The following is a 25,377-nucleotide window of genomic DNA, read 5'->3' as shown; positions in this document are numbered from 1 at the left end:
TCTCACTCGTTTCGTCAATCACCTAGTGGCATAACAACGTGCTTAGGAAAACGACCCGCATAAAAAAAAATCAGGAGAATAATAATTATAGTAAAAACACTGTTCACGAAACACTTTTCATGAAACACTGTTTATGAATCATTGTTCACGAAACACTGTTCATGCACTGCCCTAGACGGCCGCGCGTGGGGCTCACGAGCCGCCCTCCGACAGTCGCGTGTGGTGCTTACGTGCCGCTCAAGCAGCCGCGCGTGACCTCACTTGCAGCCATCAAAACCAACCAATTTTCTTCCTACAACCATCCTAGGGCCTATACCTACTCTCTGCCGCCGCACCTGCTTTCACACGCCGCCCTAGGCGGCGGCACGTGCACCACTAACATCTCCATCCAAAACTTCAACAAATCACACAACTTCCAACATCAAAAACATAGATCACAAGTATGTCATAACCATACCTGCAGTTAGATCCAATCCGGCCGGAGACCGCCGGAAACGCCGACGCAAGAAACTCGGATCGGAGGTGAAACAACTCAATTCGAACCCCTTTGCCGCTGGATTCACACCTAGAAGGAGGAGGGAAGACCTGCGACAGCCGCCTCGTGCCCCAACCTCGCCGGCGACGTCGAGCTCGACGGTGCCGCAGCTGTGCGCTCTTGGTTGCGGCTGAAACGCAGCGAGGGGTGTAGTTCCAACGACATCGGCGGTGTCGAACACCTTGACCAGAGGAAGGAGATCGCCGGAGGAGAAAAATCAGGCTGAGATGGAGTCGGGCGGCCCGCTCTGGAATCCCCTTTTGATTTTTTTTGATTTTTGAGTTTCTAAAAAAGTCCTTTTATAACCTTCTAAAATCAGAAACCAAACTTTTGTTGCTAACAACTTCCACATACGACATCCAATTAAGGTGTGCCACATGTCCACGAACTCGTATCGACGAGCTCTACGATTTTTGTGAAGGAAGTTTTCAGAGATAAGCGACGGATTAAAAATCAATTCTTGAGCAACTGAAAACTTAATGTTTTTTCAAGCTTAAATTTCCGAAATCACTTTCATTTCGTAAATATATCGATGAGAAGTTATAGAATGTGATTTTACTCGAATTACCAAACATAATAATTTACAAGAAATTAAAAGAAATTAAACTCGAAAATTCGGGTTATTACAAGTCAAACTAAACTATTATCATCAATTTAGTTGGAATAACAACAAAACTCTATAAAATAATAATTTATTGATAAATAAATAAATTATTAATTTATCGATAATATAATAATTCCGTTAAAGTAATAATTTCTTCTAGTCCCGACATTATTCATTTATAGAGGTCTTACTGTAGAACTACACCATACATGTCAAGGGTGATTTAGTACGGTGAAAACTACTTGACAAGTTGGATATATATACATAATTTTAGTTTGCTACGGTTGGTAAACAAACATGTTGAAGTTGGAGGTAATCACATATCAAGAACCATTGTTTCCCTTATGAACACTTTACACTTCTCCTTCCTCGTTGCCACATACAGCCAGATATGGTTGATGAACTCCCTTGTTCTTAAGTTGATGGCTAGTCAAGCTGAAGTTTCTCAAAATAGTGAAATGACCAAGATCAGTTGTTGCTGTTTGTGTTCAACGGGCTTGGGGTTGCAAGTCAACTTAAGAAGATGAGATACACTTATACAGAGTGCAGTCTTATTAGATGGTCTCTACTCTCGCACATTCCAGCTAAGGTAGAACCGCAGAACCTGAGCAAAGTTGAAGATCTGGATTTGATCTCAATAATAATGGCTAAAAGTTCATGCTGTTTTCCTCACATCAAAACTTATAATGACTAATAAAAGTTATTCTTAATAGCAGTGGACAATAACTCATAGAAAGGAACCATATAAGGTCATACAACTTTCCAATTATAAAACCATCAATGTGAGGCATTAATATTATTCCCCATGCATTGCCGCTGCAATTGTATATTCTATACAATACATCCTTTCAGTTGATTTTGAAGCTTTAATTTACACATGTGCAGATCATTAAGTTGCACCCTCATTGTTTCAACCTCTTTTGTCATCATGTTTAGTTCCTTCTGGGAATTCATCCACCCCTTACCTACACCTTTGTTCACTCTCACAATTGCCTGAGTATTTGTTCTTCGGTAATTTGAGCCAATAGCTGTCATTGACCTTGTCATGTTAACTTGCTCAAGAAGAATAAACCGTGCTGTAATCGTCACAGGCAACCGATCATTCTTTGCTACATGTTCACGAGCCTCTTGGGATAGTCTGTGATATTCCAAGAATCCACATAGAGCCATTCTTTCTTCTTCTGTTAAGCTAGGGTGCGCCTGTAAGAACATTAGTAAGATGCTGATGTAAATGTCATGAAGCACATTATCTCAAGAAACTAGAATATTAAAAAAAAAAACTGTTAGTTACCTTGAGGTACATATCAATGGCTCTATATAGATTGTCGTCACAAAAACGAGCCTCCTTAGGCAATGCTTCTACTAGTAACCGGAAATTACTCATCTTGAGGTTCTCATCCTTTGCCACCAGTGTAAGATACCCATCCACCAACCTTCCAACAGCAAACATTTTTGGGGTGATACTTCTTGAGACGATAGAAACATAAGCCAGCACCACCCTTGTAACAAGATTCACATCATAGACGCTATCTTTATCTCCATAGTTCCTAACCAAGAGATCTAGAGGACGACATTGATCCAACAAAAAAGTGATTCTTCTTTCAAGCAGACTCAACAAATCAGAGTTCACTTTTGTCACGAACCCTATCTTCAGAAGGTGAAGCATAAAATTGCAAGTGACTGATTTCTCCTCTACAGGCAGTACCTTAATCAAGCACTCGGTTGTAACTCTTACGTATTGATGTGTCATATGCTTGGGGGTCATACTATCAAGTCCAGAGGTAATTCTTGAAAGCCATTTAACAGTCCAATGAGCTATACATGATCCAACAAGGTCTGCTCTCATCCCCCTACATTTTAGGGACTGAACCACTTCAATGAAATGATCTACTCGTAAGGATGAAACATCTTCAAACCACCAATTGTCAAGTGCATCTTCTACTTTTGAGTTCTCTACATTATTGGGCAGAACACTGAAGCACTGCATATCATCATCTTCATGACTAAACTTCTTATGGTTTTTGCAGGCCTTCCAAGCAATGGCTTCTGAGCTTCGTTTTGTGATTTTAAAATCTTTTGCCCAGGAAGAAATGGATTCACAACTTTTCAAAATACGAAAAGTGTCTTTCCATGATGAAAATATCAAAAAGCTTAAAAATGCCTCAGTTTTGGACATGAGGTTTCCTACTTCAAAATCATCACTCATCTCCAAGAAATGTGCGGCACAATATAATGGAGCAACATTGGCAGCTGTTAGATCAACCTTCCAACCATAACAAAACTTTACTACTAACTCAAAAATTTTGGATCCACCTGGAAGATTGTCTATGCAGATTTTGAGACTGGTATCTCTCTCATGACCATTACTTGTCTGGAATACTAGTCTGTTCAAGTATCCACTTCTCATGACCATTGAGAGCTGAAGGGAAAAGACTATGAAGTTAATTTTCAAAGAGCCTAAACACAGTTAATGTGATGAAATTTAAGTTCCAAAGAGTGAGTTCAGAAATGTCAGATGAAGTTAAATTTTAAGTCTGAGCATAGTTAATTAATGTCAGACTTCTAACTTCCCTAACAAAATAATTTTTCATTAACTTTTAAATATATTTACTGATAGGATATCAACACCAGAGCTACAACTATAACAAAGATTCCAAGCTATTACAGTATTACTATCAGTATCTTAGAACAAAGGTAAAACAGTTCACTGCAAGTAAAATTTAATTTCTTTACAAAGTGATCATACACTAGCTACCTTAATGATGGACTATTCTAATTCATTCTTTATTTTGAAATTCTCAATAATAGAAAAGTGTCTTTCAGTCTAGTAGCATACCTTGTGCAAGTGAAAGTTGGAATCTCCAACTTGTATGATCAGATCATTAGCATCTCTAGTCCGTACAAACCTGCAAGAAGAACTATAAGCGCACTATTGGCATACAACTGATACGAGTAGGAGGAACACGTAGAGGACAAAAAGTAGTACCAGTTCTGATTCTTTTTGTCTATAGTTTCGGCAACCATGCTGGAATTCACCGGACAAATGACACATTGGTTTAGCCCTGCACCAAATGGTTCTCTATCAACAATTCTCCCTCCTGAAGTGTATGGCTTGTAATGTCTAGGGAAGACAAACGGCTTAAACATCTTTCCTTCAAAAGCTCAGAGAATGAATATATAAAAAAGCAATTGGAATATTTGTTCTTACAACAACACAAGGCTTTGATGAAACACATATATAGGCAATCTGAACTTAGTAGTATAGTCTGAATTGAAGTAGTTATGCCATTAAGAGGGTTGTTACATGTTGCTATTTTATTGTCATTTTAGGTATTAGGTATATAAAAGTGTGGACTTATTGCAGCCAAGTGAGCCAACTCCGTGACAACAATATGTAACTAGACTTTCATCCACAACTACACCAGAAAACCCCAGATGCACCCTTCCCAATCATCATAAATCTTCTGCCACCTAAAGCCATCATCTATTACTTCCTTGAGATCTCCTTCCAGATATTTATGACTCATACTAACACCAAATACACTTTTCCAGATAGATAAACAGGTTCAATTTTCACAGTCAAAATAAAAGCTTTTACCTTTTTACTATCTCTTTGTTGGGGTAAAAAGTCATTGCTTGCAGACCCAGAATAGAATAAAGAGTTAAAGACCAAAACTTGAACAGACAATATGACAAGCACTTGATGCGCGCTTTTCTTTCAAACAAAACGGTCACCTCTTCTTCTTCATCTTCTTAGAGCCTAACCCATTTGTGCAATGCAGACCCTTCACTTCAAAACCCAACCTTTCCTCTCTATTCCCTCTTCTTTCTTCATAAACCCCATTTCTAAAACCCACAATCTGCTAAAAAGCTCAGTCTTTGCTTCAAGATCTCACCTTTTTCGAGCTTCACTCTCACTCTCTGATCGAACCCAGACCCAGAAACCCATTGTGAATTCAAGGAAGAACAGAAGAGCAAATGGGTCTGTGAAATTGCAGAGATTCTTGCTCCGATTGGTACCCATTATCGCATCAAGCCTCAAGCTTTTACCTCAGCCGTTGGATTTGGTTCTTGAAGAAATCGGCGGTGGAGGTGGTGGGCGAGGTGGGTTGGGGTTTTGGAAGAGCTTTGGGGGTGGAGGGTTTGATGGGTTTAGGAGCAAAAGGAAGAGGAAATTGCTGTTGTTGTTTTTGTTTTATGGGGTTTTGGTGAGTTGTGGTTATGGGTTGTTGTTTGGGGGGGATTTGGAGAGCAATGTGCTTTGGTTTGGGTTGTGTTTTGGGGCTGTTGGGGTTGGTTTGGTTCATTGGTGGGAGATGAGAGGTCTTTTTGGGGCTTTTGTTTGGGGTGTTTTGGTAGGTTCAGGGTTTAAGAGAAAGGATTTGAGAGATTGGGGATTGAAGCTTAGGCCTATGATGGAGAATGTGACTTTGAGAAGTAAAAGAAGTGGAAGAAGAGCATTCTAAAAGAGAAAGCAGCATCAAAATGTTTTGATCTTCTTTACTATATATGATATAGCATTGTAATCCATATTCAATTTGTTGACATGTATTCCTTCAGTGAAAGATTTTCAATTTGGGTATATATAGTTTTTAATTTCTATAGAAGGCTCAGTGTGTGTTGCTTACCATATGTTGCATATTTTTAGAGTATATATATAGAACCCATAAGATTTTGCATATGAAAATTGAAAAGCAGAAGCTTTTGAGTTGTAATTCATGAAGAAACACTACAATGCCATTCTCTCATTGCTAGAAAAGTGCAAATCCATGAGAATTGAAACAAATACATGGGCTGATGGTCACTAGCTCAGTTAAGAATGTGATCTCATTGAGTAGGGTTATTGATTTCTGTGCTATTTCTGAGGCTGGAGACATCAGCTATGCTGAGTCTGTTTTTCGTCGAATTAAGCAGCCCAGTTTGTATATTTGGAACTCAATGATCAGAGGGTACTCGAATAGCGAGAACCCGGTAGAGTGTTTGGTAATGTATAGAGAAATGGTGCATAGGGGTTATGCCCCTGACCATTTTACATTTCCATTTGTCTCAACGGTTGTTCGATAATCGTTGCTGTTGGAGTTGGGAAATGTGTGCATAGCTGCATTGTGAAAGCTGGATTTGTATTGAATGTGTATGTATCTTCTGGTTTGCTCAATATGTATGCTTGTTGTGCAGATATGGAATCTGATTTCCGGGTTTGTTGGGAACAATCAAGCTAGTGAGGCTGTAAAGGTGTTTAGGGATATGGAACTTTGTGATGTCGAGCCAAATGAGATTACAATGGTCAATGTGTTAGTCGCTTGTGCCCGAAGTAGGGATATTGACAGTGGGAAGTGGGTTCACAGTCGTATTCGCCAACTTGGGTTTGATCCGTTTGAATCGACTTTTGATTTTAATGTGATTTTTGCAACTGCCATAGTAGATATGTATGCAAAATGTGGCAGCTTGAGAACAGCAAGGCGTCTGTTTGACAAGATGCCTGACAGAAACTTGGTTGCCTGGAATTCTATGATCAGTGCCTACAATCAATATGACCAGGTTGATAAAGCTATTGACTTGTTTTTTGATGTGCGGCTTTCTGGTTTTATTCCGGACCAAGCTACCTGTCCGGATGTGATTGGTTCTTGTGCGCAGTTGGGGGCTTTGGCTTTGGGACAAAGTCTTCATTCATATGCATCAAAAACTAGCATAGGCACAGATGCTTCTGTTGGAACTGCTTTGCTAGACATGTATACGAAAAATGGAGATGCAGGCAGTGCTCAAAGAATTTTTGAGGAATTTGCAGAAGAAAGATGTAATGGCATGGACTAGTATGATTGTCGGTTTAGCTGTGCAGGGCATGCTGCAGATGCACTGCATACTTTTAGAAGAATGCAAGAGGATGCTAGTGTTATTCCAGACCAGATCACTTATATTGGGGTTTTAAGCGCGTGTAGCCATGTCGGACTTGTGGAGGAGGGTCAGAGACACTTTCGTTCAATGATTGATGTTTATGGCATAACACCAATGGCAGAACATTACGGCTGCATGGTTGATCTCTTGAGTCGTGCAGGCCGGTTTGAAGAGGCAATGAGACTACTAGAATAAATGCCAATTCAACCCAATGTAACAACATGGGGAGCTCTCTTAAATGGGTGTGAGATATATGAAAATCTAGATCTCGGTGACAGAGTTAGAAGATACATTACAGAGTTGGAGCCTCATTTTAGTGGAGTTTTGGTCCTTCTTTCCAACATATATGCTAGGGCTGGAAGATGGAAAGAAGTAAAGCTGACTAAAGAATTGATGAAAGATAGGAGGATTGCCAAAATTCTTGGATGTAGTTCAGTTGAAATGAAATTGTTGAGCACATAATGCATCATCTTTGTCCTACGATCTCCAGATTTGTTTTCCTTGCATCTCCCATCCAGGGGGTAAAGCTTGCAATCAAACTGAAGTTTCATAATGTGACTGGGTTAGTGAGTACAGAGAATTCGTTAATGCCCTCAACAGCGAGAATGTGCCCTTGACAGCCTCGAGTGTGAGTTTGTGCCAAGTCCAATGAAGATGGATTGCTTTGCTAGCTAAAGAAGCTAACTGCGCTGCAGAGTGCAGACGCTATGGTGAAGCTCCAAGGAGGTTGTGCTCAGTGAAACGGGAGAATGTCCCCCCAACCTCCATGGTTAATAATGTGTTCCATGTTTTGGCGAATGATGTGTTCCCATGCCAGCCTCCTGTTTATCAAATTGCTGTATCTGTTAGCAACAGATTTCACATTATATTTAGTAGATGGCGCTCGAGTGTATGAACCTTGCTTACAATGAGAGGATGCTCAAATTGTCAGTCTGTATGGATCAAGCCATCAAGGAAAGGACTTGTAGTTGAATTCAATGGCTCGTCAATTGTATCTTCGGAAGATACAAACTTCTTCATGATAGAAGTCAAAACACAGTTCGTGGTAAGTTGACTCACTGAGAGGAGGGAAGTGTCAATGGGTCAGGCACAGTTCAACCATCCAACATGCGTGCAAAAGCTCTGAGCATGGATTCCACTACTGACTGTTGATGGTGTGTTGTTCACTTTGTAATGCCTACATAACCATCTTAGTATAATGATCTAAATTTAACATAAACACTCATTTTGTTCTCGAGAAACTGTTATGCTTGTGTTTCTCCAAAAATAGTCAGCTCAGCTTTGCTTTACAAATGGAAAGGACTCCCTGATATAGGGTATAACAAAAATCATCCTCCTTTTATATTCGCCTTAGTATATCTATCTCCAAACATATATGGCTACATAAATATCTGCTTCAAGCTCAAGATCCAAAACCAAAAGCCAGCTGAAACTTAGAATGATTCGCTTTGGTTTGTTCTACACTAATTTAACTGCAGTGTAGGACGACAAGTGCAGTTCCATGGGTTTCCACAGAAATGGATATGAAGTGTTCTATAATCCCCAAGTCAGTTTGGCTCCAAACTTCGTTGCCTTTGCAAGAAGCTCTATTAGTCAATTTAGTCCCCGGAAATGCCTTGGCCAAGTCTGATTTTTGTGCGGTTATAGTAGTTTTCTTGGAGTTCAGGTTAAACAAAGCAACATATATTTCTCCTGCAATAACCAAAGGGAAGAACTTCAATATTGTTATTTAAAAAAAGCATCAAAATTGTAAACAACTGAAGATCAATTTGGTTAAGATTCATATCAAACCTTGTCTTCCAGTTGCAACCCAAGAGCGAAGTCCTTCAGACCTTATGTATGGAAACTGTAAATGCAACAAACGTAAGATTATGTAAGTTGCTGTCATGATGGACCAAGTTCTATAACGTGGGAAATTTTGTTACCAATAGATATGTTATCACACCTCCTTATTGTTTGAGCTATAAGAATTGATCTCAAGCAAGATAGGATTTGTTAGAATACTGTGTGTTGTATCATCTAGCTTTCTCACATCTCCTCCAAACATGAGAGGAGACTTGGCCATGCACCACAAGGTCATCTGTGCAAATAAATCGAGTACTAGAGTTGTGAGATAAATTTTAAACCAACTGAAAATTAGGACTTAAATCAGAATGCTGCTTCATAAATACCATAGTTCTTTGCTCCTCTGATGTGAGGTTAGTCTCTCTGTGTGGATCTTCATTTAAACCTGATATTTTCACCATAACAAGAATGAATTATCATTTTCTTCACATCCCTAACAAGTAGAACTTCAAACTCCTTTTCAAAAAAAAAAAAAAACTTCAAACTTCATAAACGTCCAGGCACTTATGCAGCCGACACTGCCGACAGGACATTAACAAAGAAGTCCAGCAAAGAACGTACATGTATGGAATTTGTTTTTTGGTCGAAATATATAGAATTATAACACCTGAAATATTGGCAGATCAAAGCAAGGATAACCCATACAAATTAAGAAAAGAGCTGTAAATGACCTGCATCACTAAGCCATCCCAAGGGTAGCATATCTAAGTCAGGCCACGAGCTGTTCGCTCCAATCATATTAGCAGCAGCAAAATCCCTGATTGAAATGGAGTTGAATACATAGGTGAATTTTATGGAATTATCATATGAAAAATATATGCTTCAGTAAACAGAAACTGCAAATTATTTCAGTCACCTGGCAACATCGAAACGGGCTACAACATCTCTCCAGTCATCCCAATTATTACCACTTATACTGTACGTGTTCACTACACTACTTACACTATTGGCCATCATAGGTGTTGCTCCAATTCCAGGAGATACAGAATATAGAAGAGGTTTTTGATTCCTCAAAAGCTGCAGGGCAAGAATATATCTAAGAACCAGTATATCTATTTCTCAAAACCAGTGCATAATTCATACATCTAGCAGCGTACCGATGATGCATAAGATATTTCATTCATATCCAAGTCTCTACCGAACACGCAATCCTGTTTCACTGATCATAAAAGTATATCAAACAACTTTAACAAACAGACTAAGTTCTTGTTATTTACCAAAGCATGTATAGTTGAGTCTACTTACCAAAATCAACACCCCAACTGGTATACAGTTGATAGAGGTCTGATAAGAAGAACCTTCCAGCCTGCAAGGTTGTATTCACACTCATGAAACCATTTTGCATCCCAGTACAAGTCCTTTCCTTGATCCCTATATCTTGTGCGGTCCAAAACTTTCCATTGGAATAATCATAAACACTACCCTAGATTAAACGAACAAATGAAAAACACAAGCATCAGTATGGCAGATCATAGCTTTTGGTAGTTAATATTTATGCTTGAAAAGACGTGCATATACAGTGATAGCCTATGTACCGAGAGAGGATGCAAGATACGAGTATTGGCTTCTACAGCTTGTGTGTTTATTCCTCTCATAATATTGATGCCAAACTTCAAACCCATTTTATGAACTCTCTCTGCCACTTCAGTAAATCCTTTCCCACCTTTGGAGCTAGGCCATCTATCTGGGTCAGGCATTGGTCTTCCCCATTCATCAATTACATCAACTCCAATATTGTCTGCACTAGCACCGGTCACATTTCTCCTATACCATAGATGGTCCACAACTACGTACTGCATTCAAGTAAGATGAAGACTTGAAGTATAGACAAAACAGTAAACAACAGTAAACATTCTGAGCCATTCTCATAAATCAACTAATGTGAAAGAAACAAAATGCACCTCATATCCATAAGGAAGTAACTTATTGGAGATGATCTCAGCATTTTGCAAGAACTCCTTCTCAGTAATAGTCCAGCTGATTGCGTTATAGGAGTTCCAACCTCTGGGTGGTGTGGTAGCAAGTTCTTGGGACGATACCCTGAAATCAGTTATCAGTTGCAAGGTGACACTCCCATATATAACTGCATCCTGAGGACTGCTGAAAACTAAAAATACCTTGAGATTATCTATGTACATGCTCAATATATAATAAAAAGATGATATAGGTGACAAGAAGGTAACCATAACACCTTAGATCACAGAAATATAACTCCAAACTTAACCTTCATGAAATGAATCAACATGAATATCCAGCTTTCCCATTCTATATAGCATTCCTAGTTACAAGAGATTTGCAGATAAACTTTTGTAAAATCGGAAGGTGTAATACCTCTACTAAGACTATCAAACAATGCAAATTGTGGGAATTTACATTCGAGAAGGCACCATCTTTTGTACAAAGGACAGTATCCAATTAACACATATGGAAGTAGAATCTCATGGTGATGACAAATATTGGTGGATTGGGTTACTGATCGAGATAGAGATCAGTATTACATTCACCACTTAGTACAAAGCACAATGATTATGTAAACTAGTAGAACTTGGAATTACCTCTGATTAAGAAGATCCACCCCGCTTGATTCATTTCCACTATGGATATAGTTTTGCCTTCACCAATATCAAACCGATAAACAATGAATTGCACTTGTTAAATACACTGGTCTAGAGCTAGCATAGTTATTCAAAAATGTATAAAGAACCATAATTTAGTCCTTACATAAAATTGGGACCCTTTATGGGACTCCAAAGTTGAGGCCCCGAGCTAGTAAGGTAGAAACATAGGTAGCTGTAAAGGAATCTGAAGATGTTCATCACCAGCAGAGCAGAGAATTCCAACTATATGGAATATGTGAAAGAATCTGAACAGAAGGGAATGTAGATAAGGCTAAAAAGCACCAACTCAACTCAGAAGCCATTTTTTTGATCAGCATATCGATATTGATTGTGCATTGATGTCATCAAGATTTTGTAGATGAATTTCCATAAGCAGATTAGAATTCCAACCTGGTCCATGTACATCTTAATTCTCAGTGCATTCAAACTTGGTATTAATTAACAATCAATGGTGAGTCTTAATTACACACAAACACAGAATCCAAATGAAACTTGTCTACAAGTCTACAACTGTTGTTAGCGAAACTGAATTGGCAAAGGTGTGGAAGCCTAACGCCAAACTCCCACATAAACAATAACCATTTGGGTTCTGGGTTTGATAAGAGAGTGAAAGTGAACCGCCAGAATGAGAATGAAGATGAAGAAGACAAGAAAGCATCAACTAAACACTCTGACCACATTGCAGTAGGCTATAGATTCCATCCCATCAAACAAACCCAAAGTGAAACTGTTGGTAAGTTGATGGAATGGAATTATAGCCTGCAGCATGGCGGTCAAATATCAGGTTTTCATCTTTGAGACTTGAGAGAGAGAGAGAGAGAGAGAGAGAGTCTCACTCAGCCTCTCAGTTAAATGGTCGGTGAAGTATCAACCAGTCAACCACAGAAAGGTTGCAACTGTATAATCTCTCTCAAGTTAAACCGATCGAACCGGATCAAAAAGTGATCCGGTTAACTGAATCATTTAAAGTAGTCTGAAAATAGCTTAAAACAACACGGAAATTGAAAAAATCGGTTCAGATATGGTTTTAGGCTTTAAACCGACCGATAAATAATTGACTGAACCGAATTTTAAAAAAATTATATATTTTTAATAAAAAGTCAGAAGTATATATGCATTTTTTCTCTCTACCGACACTAACGTTTCATTTTAACCCCAGCCCTTTTTTCTTTCTGCCGCTTTGTGCAAGACCCACTCTCACTCTCTCAGTCTCTCTCAATTGCTCGATCTCTTTTCGGCGACTCCGCCCATACTCCTCCTCCTAAGGTATCATTCTCCATCTCTATTCTCTAACTCCATTCTCTTTGATTTGAGAGTATTAGTTTAGAATTTTTTTAGAGTATTTCTGATCCGATTTGGGTTTTAATTTATAAAATGATCTCTTTTTGCTTTCAAGTATTTCAAGTTTTGCTTCTGCCACAATCTGATATGGGTGTATAATTGCTTCGTGTGGTTCTCTTGAATATGAATATTACAGTTCTCAATGATGGAGATTTGTTGGCTAGTGCGTTATTTGCTTATGATATTCTTATATGTTTAGAATAATGGAGATTTGTTGGCTTTTGTGACTTGTGATGATATGAGATTATGATTGTTCGGTTGTTGGCTATTGCTTATGATATTCTTATCCGTTTAGAATAATGGAGATTTGTTGGCTTTTGTGACTTGTGATGATGTGAGATTATGATTGTTGGGTTGTTGGCTATTGCTTATGTTGACTATTGTTGGTTTTTGATTTGTTTTTTCAGGATGGACATCCACTCTGAAGTCTTTGATTCTACTCCTGCTGGGAGCAGCACACCTGGAACCATGACACCAGCAAGCTCGCCTCCACTAGCACCAACACAAGGACAAGCTTCTGGCCTCCATTAAGTTAACTCAAGATGCTACTGGCGAAAAGAAGAGGAAGAAGCTACATAGCACGGAAGCTTGGTTGGAAGACCGATTCCCGCTTCGGAAGCGGAAGCGGGAGCGGAAGCGCTCGGAAGCGCGGGGAAGCGCGACGGAAGCGCGATTCCGAAAAAGGTGGGTTTGGAAGCGCGGCGGAAGCGTTGGCTTCCAAATTGGAAGCGCGACGGAAGCGTTGGCTTCTAAATTGGAAGCGCGATGGAAGCGTTGGCTTCCAAATTGGAAGCGCGGCGGAAGCTTTGACTTCCAAATTGGAAGGGTGATTCCTTCTCTACCTCTATTTCATCAATCAATGTCTTGAGACTCTTCTTGTCGTTTCATCTTCTTATTTATTTCGTTAAGCGGTTAAAGATGAATAACATCAATCAATCTAATATGTGTCAGAAATATGGGGAAGAGATATCAGGAAAATCTAGATGAGAGAGAGATATATAGAAAAGACAGAGAGTTGTGGAGAGATATGAAAAAAAATCCATATGAGAGAGAGAGACAGAGGGAAGACGGACTTTTTTTTTTATCAATTTCATCTAGTCATGTCTATTTGACTTGCACGTGTCCAACACCTTCACACTATGTTGTACATTCTTTTGTTTGAATTTTGAAATGAAGCTTTAATAATGCTATAATCAAAGATAATCATGGGGATAGAAAATAAGTCATTAATAGTTAACTAATTATTTTAATACTGGATAAAATAATTAAAAATAAAATATAAAAATATAATATATATATATATATATTATTCTGACGCTTCCAAAACGCACCCGCTTCCTTAATTTTTGGAAAAAAAACGCTTCCGCGTTTCCAAACGCTTCGCTTCCACGTACCCGCACCCGATTCCATGCAGCCTAGGGAAGAAAGCAAATTGTGAAAAGATTGGTGGGAAGAAAAGGTAATGTAAATAATTCTGAAATTATTTTAGTTTGAACTATTTAAATTGTGATTGTATTTTAATAGTTATTATATGATTTTTTTTTTGAAGGATTGGGCCTCCTACTTCTGTTGATTGGGATAAGGCAGTGAAACTAGTGAAATTTTTTAAGATATTCTATGATGCAACTCTTGAGTTTAGTGGCAGCAAGATGGTTACTACAAATCAGCCTCTTTTGTGGATGTATACAATTGTGGGTGAGTTGGAGAAGTGCATGAAGAGTGATGAACCTCTGATGAAGAGCATTGGGATAGCAATGAAGGAGAAATATGATAAGTATGGGGGGAGGCTAGAAGACATGAACAAAATATGCTTGATTGTTGTTTTGATGGATTCGAGGTACAAAGTCTTGTATTTGGAGTATTTCTTCCACATGTTGCAGAAAGACAAGGCAAGGGTAAAGCTAATGGTTGATGAGGTGAAGAACATCTTTCAAAAGATGTACATAGAGTATTATGAGGCAGATCTTGAAGCTGCTCAAGCTTTAATTGAGGCCACATTGCCTAGGTTTGATGATACAGTTGATTCAAATATGGAGGAGGATAGCCATGTTGCCAATATTTCAGCCTTCCTCAAGCTCATAAAAGAGAAAGATGTGGCGGAGATCAAATCATAGGTTGATAAGTACCTATTGGAAGCTCCTGAAAGTGCTTTCTCTCTTGAAACAAGGGTGATTGATCCATTTAGAGTTTGTTTAATTCCAAAAATGGTGGAATGCCTAGTGTGTTGTAGTGATTGGCTCAGAGCTAATAGCGACTCATCCCTTTTCAAAGAGCCTAGTGAATCTGAGCTTGCTCTTTATGCTGAATTTGAAAAGATTGAAGGAGGTAACTTAATTCAAACTTCAAACTTTAGTGCTTCATTAATGTTGTTGTTTGATCTCTATAATGTTGTATTCTAAGTTTCTAACACGTGCACTTATGTGTTTTGACTACTAGGGTCTGATGTGACTAAGGAGTGATGGCACAAGAGCAAGATGTGTTGCTGATTCTATTAGTTATTTTTAATTATTGTTGAACTGCTAGATCTTTTTAATTTATTGGTTTGTATGAATTAATGAATTATGATATTGAGCTGTTAAAGTGTTGAACTGCTAGGTCTTTTCATTTGCTGGTTTGTAACTTAAAAATTATGATGTTGAACTGTTAGGTATGGATTTATGGTATTGTGCATGTTGTGATGTTTTTTATTCGAGATTTTTTTTTTTCAAATTGAGATTCACATGTGTTTTTGCTTGAAAACTGAAAAGGACAGCCATTTTGGGCTGAGAATCTGAAAAATCTGTTATTATTGGCCCATTTACAAACCGAACATGACCCGAAACCGAACTGATTTTCAGTTAAACCGAAATATTCAGCCCGACCCATTTATACTCGATTATGGTTTCATTTTCTAAGGAACCGTTTAAAGTGGTCTGACTTTGGTTTGGGCCTGAAACCGACCAGACCCGATACCGACCAGACCCGATATATGACCAACCCTACTCTCAAGTCTCAATTTTGCCTGAAATTTTTTACAAAATGTGGATTTAGGCCATCGATTTTTTCCCTTATTAGTCCCATACAACAATTTTTCACCAATATCGTGGGACACAGTACTGTTTCTTGATCAAAATTGCATATTCTTATTTTCGAATCAAAATATCACAATGTGGCAAGACATGAGTTAGTGTGAGATTAGACCCCAAACTTGAGATGGTAAGAGTTTTTGATAGTTTTGACACTACCACAGAACATAAACTCGACATTGGGGATGAGAAATCCAGACAGACCCTTTCAATCAAATCCAACAATGCAAGTTAGGTGATTTGTTACTTCATAATTGGTTGAGAGAACTTTCGAAGTACAACTGAAAGATAAACTAACATACAACTCAACAAAGCCTTGAGCACTAATGCTTTGGGCAATACCAAGCATATACTGTGGACAACATTAAACTACATACCGTGTATCCTAACCCTGTGGAGTCCACTTCAACCAAATTAGACCTCTCCAAGCTGAACACTCATGGATTACATTTTCTTCTTCACAATTCCCTCTAGAATCCCATCGGTCTCAAAGGAACCAGTGAACTGCTGGAAATCAACAGGGCCAGGAAGGTGAAAGGAGATAGAGAAGTGACCTGCTGGGGCAAGATTCTGTGTGAGCATCTGAAAGACCATGGAGTTCTTGCACACTGTTTTCTCACCTGTTGTAGTTATTCCTTTGATTTTCACTTCTCCATCAGCCTCAATTGAACAACTGAAATCTGCATTCCAAAGTATCAATCAGGGCAACATCAATAATATCCAAGCTACGTTGATGAAGATGAGTAGCGCACAATTTTCACAATAAACAGACAACATAATTATTGAAATCCAAAACAGAATTTTTCCCAAATACGGAGACAAAGAACATGCATGACTAATTGTTGGAAACTAATTAATAATACCAAATCTCTGTCAGGGCAATTCAAACTTAGTCTACTATGCAGATTTTATATCGTAACCAGAGCAAACATTATGTATGAGATAAAAATGTGAATCAGGGAAGATGGCTCCCTTCATATAATCAAGAAATAATGTTTTTCTTATCTCAGACATTACAAATGTGCTAGCAACTTAGCAACAAGAGCAGTAATCATCAAGAAGCTAAACTAGATGGTCACTCACTTTCATCCCTTGAAACACCTGGCAGAGAGATGCGAAATAAGTACGAGTCATCAGATTCACCAATGTCGACCTTTCCTATTATGGGTCCTACCTGTCCCGTTGCAGCAACTCCAGTCAATACAACCCCTTTGGTGGTGTGCAGAATTTTGTCCCGCTCTTCTCTTGTTGCGATCGAAGGTAGAAGCACCATAGCTGGCTCCATCTTTCTTTGTTCCCCTGACTTTCTGGCTCTTGATGGCTCCATCGTTGGGGGAATATATGGCAAGCTATTCAAAGGTGCCACATTCAATACGGGTTTAGCAGGATCTATATGATCAAATTCATTACTTTGGCCTGCACTTCCAAACCTACATTAACACCTCAACTCTATCACTAATTGCAATATCTAAACTCAAGAGTACAATAACATGTATACCGCACTGGAAAGAGGAAAGAAACTTTTCTTCTGCATAAGTACAAGAGAAACGGATGATAATACTCAGATAGCAACAAATACAACACTACCACCACTAAAAAATTGTTAGAATGTATCAGCAATCATTCATCCTCAAGGAAAAATTTGGTCAAAAGTAGGATTATAAGAAATTAGCTTCAGAATCCTAAACCCTAAAAATCAAACATCCATTAATAGTTTAATAATGAGAAAATCTGTTAATAGGAACATATCAAGATATAAGTATAGAGTACAAACAGAGTCAACCAGCTGTCTACATAAGATAAAGAAACCACTCACAACCTACAGAAGAAACTGGAGCAAAGATAAATCAACAGAAGCCCGCATAAAATTAAAACATTGAGCGAAACCCCTGTGCTGCAATCAGAACACTAAACTAGAAACAAGAGATTTTGAATACCAGGGAATGCCAGTACCTAACAAGCATTGTTGTCCTCAATGTTCATTTTAGAGAAAGGAGGGTCATATATATAGACATGTTTGACACGTAAATACTATGGGCCTGATTCACATCCTGCGCACCTGGTTTTCATCGAGTGTTACAGACACTACTTCAATTAGCTTTATTTCTGCTGACTTGGTTACAAACTGCGCACCTGGTTTTCGTATAAAAGACAACAGGCGTTACTCTTTTGGCAGAAACTGGCACAATGAGCATCATGTTTTCTGTTGGAGGCATTATGCTTTTTCAACATGTTTACATAAGGTGTACATTGTATACACTAAGTGTAACGAAGGTCACTTCTCTTGGCAGTATATATTTCCTATCATGCTTACATACTGGGCGCATTGATTTCACATAGTCTATCTTTTCTGAAAGGCAGGGTATTCTTTAAAGATTATCGGGGCAGACTTGTACTTTTTCCATTCTTATAATCAGAAATCTGGACAGGACTTATATATGGAAGAAGCCACTCTTTACAAGTTCATGTATTTACCTCTATATACCATTATGACTATCGGGTAGGTAATTCACTATAGGAGGTATTCGAGAGATGGAAAAACTATGAAGATCAGAAATATCTGCACACCACATTCCAATTACAAACTACAGGAACTACATTATGATAAATACCAGGTCATAGGTTACCTTCACAGGTTGTCAATTTTCACATATATGAGCCAAATTTACAGACAAAAAAATGTACATTTTATACACCATATTGCAGTATCTTTCATCCTTGAAGATATAAGCTATGGATATGAAACCCACTACTTTATCATGCTTTTTATAAGCAAAGTGTGTTGCAAATACCATAAACTACTTTTCCTTTCTTAGATAATAGATATTGACTTGTCCTTCACTTGCTTATCAGAGTAACGAAATAAATACCGTCCCAATGATAATAAAGATGTCAAAGAAAGTGGAATGAAAGATAGGGATGCAAAAGTATGCCTATGATCAAGAACCAAAAAAAACTTCTATAATACCATGTTAAAACGATTTCATTTATCCCAAAATTGGTACTTTTAAACACAAAAAGCACGGTAAATGGCTATCTCCTGTCACTATTATAAAAGGACTCCAAGATTCAGATTTCACGACAAGTTGAAATCATTGTTCGCTTTCAACAGCAGAGCTAATCAAGACTAAAAACCAACATCCAAAACAATCTGGACCAAATTAACCGCCCATCAAAATCACATTTTGACGAATCCTGAGCCCTAACATATAACATTCCATGAAAACATGTTGCCACCACCTAACAGTTTCCAAACACCATCAACTAAACAGACCATTCTTCACCCAAATAAAATCCTCAATAGAATAACACCTAAACCAAATAGATGCTTATCTTTTCTTATTCCTTTCGGGCAATATTCCGACTCATACAAACATTTTCAGAAACAATATATCTTCACATAAACACAGTACAAGAAATTCACACACAGCATCAACATGCAAACATAACAACCTATTTACAGCATCATAATTCATAAAAGATTACTAATTCATACAAAACAGACATGTACACAGTGATTCAGCCACATGAGATTGCCACCCATAATTAGTCCACGATTGATTGAATGTAGTAATGCAAAAAAATGTCGTGTGCGAAATGGGTAGGAATAATGGTGAGTGGGTTTACCTAGGGATGCCGGAAGAGGCCATCTGAGAGTGATCGAGGACGGTCTGAAACGGCGTCGCAGCGAGAGAGCTGATTTGGGTTGGTCGTGGAATTGGAGTCACTGACAGAGAAGGAGCTGGTCAGCTTTGTTTAAATAGGGGGAGAGCAAATGTTGGGGTGTGAATGAGGTGCACCGTAACTATCATGGGTGCCAGGTTTTGTAAAAATTTACCTCTATATGGTAACTAGTATTAAGTGTTTAGTAATTACTAATTACTGTAGTAATAGATACCAAGTTACCAACTTAATGCTTTAAGATGATTTTAGGTTTTTGTTTCATCACATTGTTGAACTCAATTTCGGCCGTTTGATTTGGGTTTAGTCATCGGTTAACTCCTAGTCCGTTTTTCATTTGATTAAGATATTTCATCATGAATTCATGATCAAGTTACACTTCTATTTTTACATTTTCCAGTAGGCGGACACAAGGCAGAGTTGGTTTGTAGAGCTAGGCTGGTTAGTGCATCTCCAAGAGCCTAGCTATTTCAAAAATATTTTGAAATTTAGCTAAATTTTTGCTAACTTTTATCTCTAACAAAATAGCTAAAAACTACCTAAACTTAGTTTTAGCTAGGATTGAGAGAAAAAATAATTTTTGGCTAAATTTTATAACGTTCAATTTATAACTCAATTTGAGTCTAAGTATCTACTGGAGCATTACTCATTAATAAGCTAACTATATTTCATTCTTAACCATATTTAGCTACTAAAATAACTCTCACGGTTGAAGATGTTGTTAGATGAATACTAGGCAGACTCTAAGCAAATCTACTTTGTAGCAGGATATGCGATTATAATGAAATATATATACCCTAAGGGGAATATTTATAAATCGAAGATGACTTATTTAGTTCACTTTTCTGTAGCCAAAGATGCCATATTGAACATTCTCCAGTAACAAAATACATTCATTTCTAGAATACAAGGAAATCAAAAACATAAATCGCATCTATAATTTCTATTAATTTCTGGAATACAAGTTTATTTTCAGATCCTTCGCGTTCTGCTGCTGGATCCAATCTCTTCTGTCATGCTTTCAGAACTCAACTACAGTTTCTCTGGTCGCTACAATGAACATAAGAGAGATCATTAGGTACATATTGATATAGCACATTGAATTGCAAGCTAAATTGTTTGTCATTGATCTACAAAGTATCACTGATATATAACTGAACTCCTCTGATGTAGAAAACATAAAATTTGGGAGATGACATTACAAGCAAAGAAAATTCGCTCCCGTAAAAGCTAAGTATGCAACTCTACACCCCACATTCAAACAAATCAAGATTAAATTTCTCTTCCTTAATTAATTTTCTATAATCATATATACCTTGGTGATATGCAGGAGGGAAATTTTCTGGTAATTTTTCATTGATCCGATACATTTTTTTCTTTCAAATACCTATCATCACAAGATCATCCTCAACATCTTCTTCATCAGCTCCTGAAGCCATGACGCAGAAGTATCAATGCAGAAAAAGGTAGTAATTGACCTTGGATAATTCTGACTGTAGCTGTATGTGACAGGCAAGGATGAAATAAGGCTGTATTTATAGGCTCCTAACAGGACACTCGGCTAAGTCCACCGCATATACGGAAAGAACGCAGCAATTAGTCAAAAATCGCATGGCTCACACGCAGAAATAGCGTAGCTCATACATGGATGCCAGGCAGGTTGGTAAAGAAATGAGAACGAATCTACCAGCATTTACCAAATTTCTGAATTTGGTCTATAAAACTGGTAACTTGGATTTTTACGGGATACATGTCTTAATCATCAAAAATCATCATATTGGTAAAGAAGGGTCTGAATATGTCAGCATTTACAAATTTCTGAAATTGGCTTTATAAAACTTGTAATTGTCTATCCCTATTCTGCTCTATCCCTGCAGAGAATGCCTGTAAACTTAGCAAAATCACAGAAAGCATTTAAGGTTATCTTCATCATAGTAAAGCATACAACGCTGAAGCTGAATAATTTCAAGTTTTTTTTTTCCAAAGGAAAACATTCTAGTAAGAAGAAATGACCGAGTAAAAATATGAACAGATCAAACTTACCTGTAAAACTGTGTCCAGCCAGATAGATTGGAGATTCTTGTTAGAGTAAGCTGGCATGTTTGATGTTTTCACCTCTTCAATGTCAGAGTTGGAATTGTCTTGGTATCTGATAAAAGCGTCTGAAAAGCTCCTCTCTGGTTTCTGAATATCAGAGAAATTTACTTGGTAGAAAACAGGCACCACTATCTGCTTCTTCATGTGAAATCCAGAATTTTGACTAGTTCTTTTAAGCACCACCTTGAAAAAGCAAAGTGAAAGCACCATAACCGAAAGGCTCGACTCTTGAACAGTTGAATCTCATTCAGGATCTCAAAAATGGCATTTCCTATATGAGCTCTTCAGAGTATGAAGGCGTCGATTGTTTTCTGTTTCAAAGCTATGCAAATATGGCTGGGCAAAAACCTTGCAGTTGTCCTCGGCACTATAGTTGAGAAAGACGAAGCCATCGACAAGCACTACCAGAATACTAGGGGAAACAAAATGAAGAAACTTGATTGATCAAGCATATTCATTTTCTTGGTTCGCAGAACCTTGACAGCTGCCCAAGCAATGATGTTGGCAGACTTTCAGAATGTCAAGAAAACATTCATGAAGCTCAGGTCAAGGCTCAAAATGACCCAGATGATGAATACCATGATCGGACACATGAGCAGCCATTGACATGATATTTAGATCTTCCCATTTAGGTTTCACTTTCCTAAATCTGACCTCCATTTTGCAATCTTATAAAACGTAAATTGCAGTAGTTTGTGATTAATCTTTATCATTCAGCGGTTAACAAAATCCGTCAAGTTAAAAGGAAAGAGTTAAATGATACAGATTTAAGTCACGTAACAAACAGTAAGAAAACACCAATAAAAGTCGACGGAAAAACTGTAAACATTTCCGGCATCAAGTATCCTATGGAAAAGGAGCGACCTTGCATTCAAGATCAGATAGGCGGTGGCCGTGATTAAGCTCTTTACTTGAATACAAAAGTAATGAAACAACATTTACGTAGAGCAGAGTAGCTTTACTTTGAGGTGTTATTCTGATGCCTTATTCTGAGCTTCTATTTGAATTCAACATGAACATGAGGTTGGGATAAGTAATGTGTCTGTAAAGGGATTCCATAAGAAACTTATTTAAGGCCAGTCCACACAGCTATGATCTCAACTAAAGTAATGAGAAAGATCATCACCATTGTTGAACTGCAACTTGATCAAATGAATGTATTTGACAAGAAACAGAGGGGAGAAAAGGACATCAAGACAATACACAGAAGGCATTGACAACTGAAATATTGAAAAAAAAATTTAATTAACTCCATTACAACATACAGGTTGCAAACTATCGGTGAAAACTAACTAACACAGAGAAAATGATATCTATGCTAGTGATAACCATTTTCTTTTAAACTAAACCAGAGATGACATATCAGTTCAGGGACTGTAATGTCAATCCGTCCACAACTTGTTTAACAAATTGCATTATAATTACAAAACCAGAGATTCTTCAAAACATTACTTTCTTGGCTTTCAGTCACAAGCCATGCAAATTAAAAGATTGGAAGCATAAGCAACTTACACTTCTGTCACTTCCATGCTGCAGCCACTAATGATCAGACGGTGATTGCTGCTGCTGCTGATCCGGTGCCTGCGGCCACATTTGCGGACCCATGTAAGGCTGTTGCCCATACATAGATGGGTCCATCATAGGCTTCCCCATGATCATCCCAGGAGCTCCAACCTGAGATCCATGCTGAGGTTGCATATAGCAGTATGGAGGAAGTGCATCAGCAGCCCCAACAGATACTGTTCCCCTTGGAATGGATGCAAGGACTTCGTCTTTGAGATCCTCTCTTGGCACAATGTCTACCAAGAAATCAAAGATATCAGTCCTTGTGATTGCAGCAGCAATGTCATTCTTCTGAAGTGTCCTCCTTTTATTCTCTTCTGTGTGATTCCAAGAGCGTAGGGTCAACTCCAGGATGAACATTTCACATGCCCTTGCAAAGATCACAGGTGCCTCAGCAGATATCATCCTCACATCCTCATCAGCTTTCATAATCTTCTTGATCCTTGCTAGAGGAAGGCTATGATTCTTAAAATCAGTTACCTTCTCAATCTCTTGAAACTGATTCGTCCAGAAAGTTTGCAGTTGTTGTTGAAGTTGCTGCTGCTGCTGCTGGTGAATGTGCTGATAAGCAAGTTGATGTTGTGCAAGCTGAGCGCCGGAAGATTGACTGCCAGATTGGATGCCTCCAACTGGTGTACCAACAGTAGCAGGATTTGGACTCCCTACCATTTGAGTATGCTGATACGGAGTAGTCCCATATGCCATTTGACCACTACCTACCATCCCCATTGATTGGGGTTGCCCGTGTCCTTGCTGATCCATCCAGTTCCTGATTGAAGTAAATAACAAGAAAGACATTCTTTAGAAACCTAATATATATATCCCTCAGAAATCAAAGGATCTCTATTTTACACAAGAACACATGTAACAGTAAGGGATTGTAGCTCAACTGGATGAGAGTCGTATATTAAAAGCAGGGTTCAGATCCCTCTTGTAGCTAAAAACGAAAAATAAAATGAAATCTGAACAATCATTCAAAATTTCTTCGTGTTCATTATTCGAGATTAGTCCTCTTAAGATTCTTCAAAGCGATTTGCTAAAATATGCCATCTGATACACCAGATAGACTAGTGTTGGGCAGAGTAGGCATACTCTTCCGGTAGCCAAACTCATCAATAACAGTCTTAAATGTGATTACACATCTTCACCAAATCAGCTAGATTACAACCCATCATCCTGTCCTATCGGATGAACAAATATCTGCCTAACAAAACACAGTTCTTTTTGCTGTACAAATGACTGCCACCCAGAAAACTGTAAACAAGCAAAGAAAGAAATCAAGCTGAAACAGTAAAAAAACACAAAACAAGGCTCCTATATTCAATGTCAAAACCATTGATATATAATCATTCAATCATGCAAAAACAAAATCAGACCCTCTAGCAGAACCAGAATTTGATCCCGGAGTAATCAACAAAACGAATAATAAACGAAACCCCGTATCCAAAAAACTAAATGTTACATAGAAAACAAACCAATATCACCCTTTTATCAATCCAAACACACACAAAAACACAAACAAGAACACAAATATATACTAGTATGTAAATTTTGGGTACCTTTTCTTCAAGCAGGTGGTGCTCTGCTACGTAAATCGACTTAGTACCTGAAAAAAATAAACAAGATTCTTTCAGAAAACAAAAACGACTGAACAGCAATAGGAACTATTAGGATTCAAAAAAGACTGAAACTTTCATTGATTATTTTGTTCTGGAAAAAAAATTGTGAATGAAAAGATCCAATTTTTTTTTTTTTTGCAGAATTTCAGACCTGAAAACACAAACTTGGGTCTTTTGCTATTTTCTGGTAATGAAAAAGGCTGGCAATACGAACCTAAAAGGAGCAACAAAACTGCAACGAGACACTTCGATTCTGACTTCAACATGTCAGAAGCTTCGACTTTTATGGAAAGGAAAACTTTCTATGATGACGGTTTTGCCCTTGGTAAAAGTTAACATTTGCATGTAGAAGATAGCATGCAAATGTGGCTTTCAGGGTTTTTACTAAAAAGTCTGATTAGACCCTGCAGTCTAATCAGAAAGACCCTTTACCAAAAAAAAAACCCAGTGTTGTGTTTGAAACTTTGAAATTAGAAAAATGAAGCCAGAAATTTGATATTTTTTATTTTGTTGGGGT

At 38.0% G+C, this 25,377-nt stretch overlaps 6 protein-coding genes across 7 annotated transcripts; 2 read left to right on the top strand and 4 right to left on the bottom strand.

Annotated features, from left to right (window-relative positions):
• Nucleotides 1-1,970: 1,970 nt before the first annotated feature.
• On the bottom strand, nt 1,971-4,286 carry LOC126799952 (root phototropism protein 3-like). The gene is made up of 4 exons (XM_050527215.1): nt 4,126-4,286; nt 3,976-4,045; nt 2,431-3,558; nt 1,971-2,339 (listed from the first exon to the last, which is right to left on the bottom strand). Exons 1-4 carry the CDS (start codon nt 4,284-4,286, stop codon nt 1,971-1,973), a joined length of 1,728 nt encoding a protein of 575 aa, XP_050383172.1.
• A 589-nt stretch (nt 4,287-4,875) lies between these two features.
• On the top strand, nt 4,876-5,759 carry LOC126799711 (uncharacterized). The gene has a single exon (XM_050526962.1). The coding sequence runs from the start codon at nt 4,916-4,918 to the stop codon at nt 5,603-5,605; it is 690 nt and encodes a 229-aa protein (XP_050382919.1). The 5' UTR covers nt 4,876-4,915; the 3' UTR covers nt 5,606-5,759.
• A 98-nt stretch (nt 5,760-5,857) lies between these two features.
• Nucleotides 5,858-7,665, top strand: LOC126799710 (putative pentatricopeptide repeat-containing protein At3g05240). Its single transcript, XM_050526961.1, is given in 6 exon segments — nt 5,858-5,910; nt 5,912-6,180; nt 6,183-6,318; nt 6,320-6,917; nt 6,919-6,976; nt 6,979-7,665. Coding segments are annotated over 6 exon segments (1,629 nt in total). The 3' UTR covers nt 7,494-7,665.
• An 834-nt stretch (nt 7,666-8,499) lies between these two features.
• On the bottom strand, nt 8,500-12,262 carry LOC126800733 (alpha-galactosidase-like). The gene is made up of 13 exons (XM_050528142.1): nt 12,170-12,262; nt 11,598-11,716; nt 11,432-11,488; nt 10,778-10,916; nt 10,412-10,669; nt 10,122-10,299; nt 9,974-10,035; nt 9,733-9,893; nt 9,548-9,633; nt 9,203-9,261; nt 8,977-9,111; nt 8,823-8,877; nt 8,500-8,723 (listed from the first exon to the last, which is right to left on the bottom strand). The coding sequence occupies exons 1-13, from the start codon at nt 12,260-12,262 to the stop codon at nt 8,500-8,502; spliced, it is 1,626 nt and encodes a 541-aa protein (XP_050384099.1).
• Nucleotides 12,263-16,054: 3,792 nt separating this feature from the next.
• Nucleotides 16,055-19,616, bottom strand: LOC126799598 (alpha-crystallin domain-containing protein 22.3). Its single transcript, XM_050526836.1, has 3 exons — nt 19,528-19,616; nt 16,984-17,330; nt 16,055-16,580 (listed from the first exon to the last, which is right to left on the bottom strand). Exons 1-3 carry the CDS (start codon nt 19,548-19,550, stop codon nt 16,345-16,347), a joined length of 606 nt encoding a protein of 201 aa, XP_050382793.1. The 5' UTR covers nt 19,551-19,616; the 3' UTR covers nt 16,055-16,344.
• A 3,381-nt stretch (nt 19,617-22,997) lies between these two features.
• LOC126798432 (nuclear transcription factor Y subunit C-9) lies at nt 22,998-25,164 on the bottom strand. Of its 2 annotated transcripts, none has more exons than XM_050525395.1 (3): nt 25,075-25,164; nt 24,801-24,847; nt 22,998-24,010 (listed from the first exon to the last, which is right to left on the bottom strand). In XM_050525395.1, exon 3 carries the CDS (start codon nt 24,001-24,003, stop codon nt 23,218-23,220), a length of 786 nt encoding a protein of 261 aa, XP_050381352.1. In that variant the 5' UTR covers nt 24,004-24,010; nt 24,801-24,847; nt 25,075-25,164; the 3' UTR covers nt 22,998-23,217. The 2 variants fall into 2 exon arrangements, with proteins under 2 accessions (XP_050381352.1, XP_050381353.1); XM_050525396.1 differs by having other exon boundaries at nt 25,012-25,094.
• Nucleotides 25,165-25,377: the final 213 nt, after the last annotated feature.

Source organism: Argentina anserina, chromosome 6 (genome assembly GCF_933775445.1).
Source record: "Argentina anserina chromosome 6, drPotAnse1.1, whole genome shotgun sequence".
NCBI classification, from domain to species: domain Eukaryota; kingdom Viridiplantae; phylum Streptophyta; class Magnoliopsida; order Rosales; family Rosaceae; genus Argentina; species Argentina anserina.
Note: the sequence above shows the minus strand (reverse complement) of the source record. Positions and strands in the feature narration are given on the sequence as shown.

Excerpts from the sequence above, each read along its gene's own strand:
- LOC126799598 (XM_050526836.1), bottom strand. The coding sequence starts at position 19,550 with ATGGCCTCTTCCGGCATCCCTAG. Across the intron at positions 17,331-19,527 it reads GCCTCTTCCGGCATCCCTAG|GTTTGGAAGTGCAGGCCAAA; the intron begins GTAAACCCACTC and ends GTGTTAATGTAG. Across the intron at positions 16,581-16,983 it reads AGGTGTTTCAAGGGATGAAA|ATTTCAGTTGTTCAATTGAG; the intron begins GTGAGTGACCAT and ends TTTGGAATGCAG.
- LOC126798432 (XM_050525395.1), bottom strand. The coding sequence starts at position 24,003 with ATGGATCAGCAAGGACACGGGCAACCCCAATCAATGGGGATGGTAGGT.
- LOC126800733 (XM_050528142.1), bottom strand. The coding sequence starts at position 12,262 with ATGCTGCAGGCTATAATTCCATTCCATCAACTTACCAACAGTTTCACT. Across the intron at positions 10,670-10,777 it reads TACTTCCTTATGGATATGAG|TACGTAGTTGTGGACCATCT; the intron begins GTGCATTTTGTT and ends ACTTGAATGCAG. Across the intron at positions 8,724-8,822 it reads GGTTGCAACTGGAAGACAAG|GAGAAATATATGTTGCTTTG; the intron begins GTTTGATATGAA and ends TGGTTATTGCAG.
- LOC126799711 (XM_050526962.1), top strand. The coding sequence starts at position 4,916 with ATGCAGACCCTTCACTTCAAAACCCAACCTTTCCTCTCTATTCCCTCT.
- LOC126799952 (XM_050527215.1), bottom strand. The coding sequence starts at position 4,286 with ATGTTTAAGCCGTTTGTCTTCCCTAGACATTACAAGCCATACACTTCA. Across the intron at positions 4,046-4,125 it reads GACAAAAAGAATCAGAACTG|GTTTGTACGGACTAGAGATG; the intron begins GTACTACTTTTT and ends TTCTTCTTGCAG. Across the intron at positions 3,559-3,975 it reads CCAACTTTCACTTGCACAAG|CTCTCAATGGTCATGAGAAG; the intron begins GTATGCTACTAG and ends TTTTCCCTTCAG.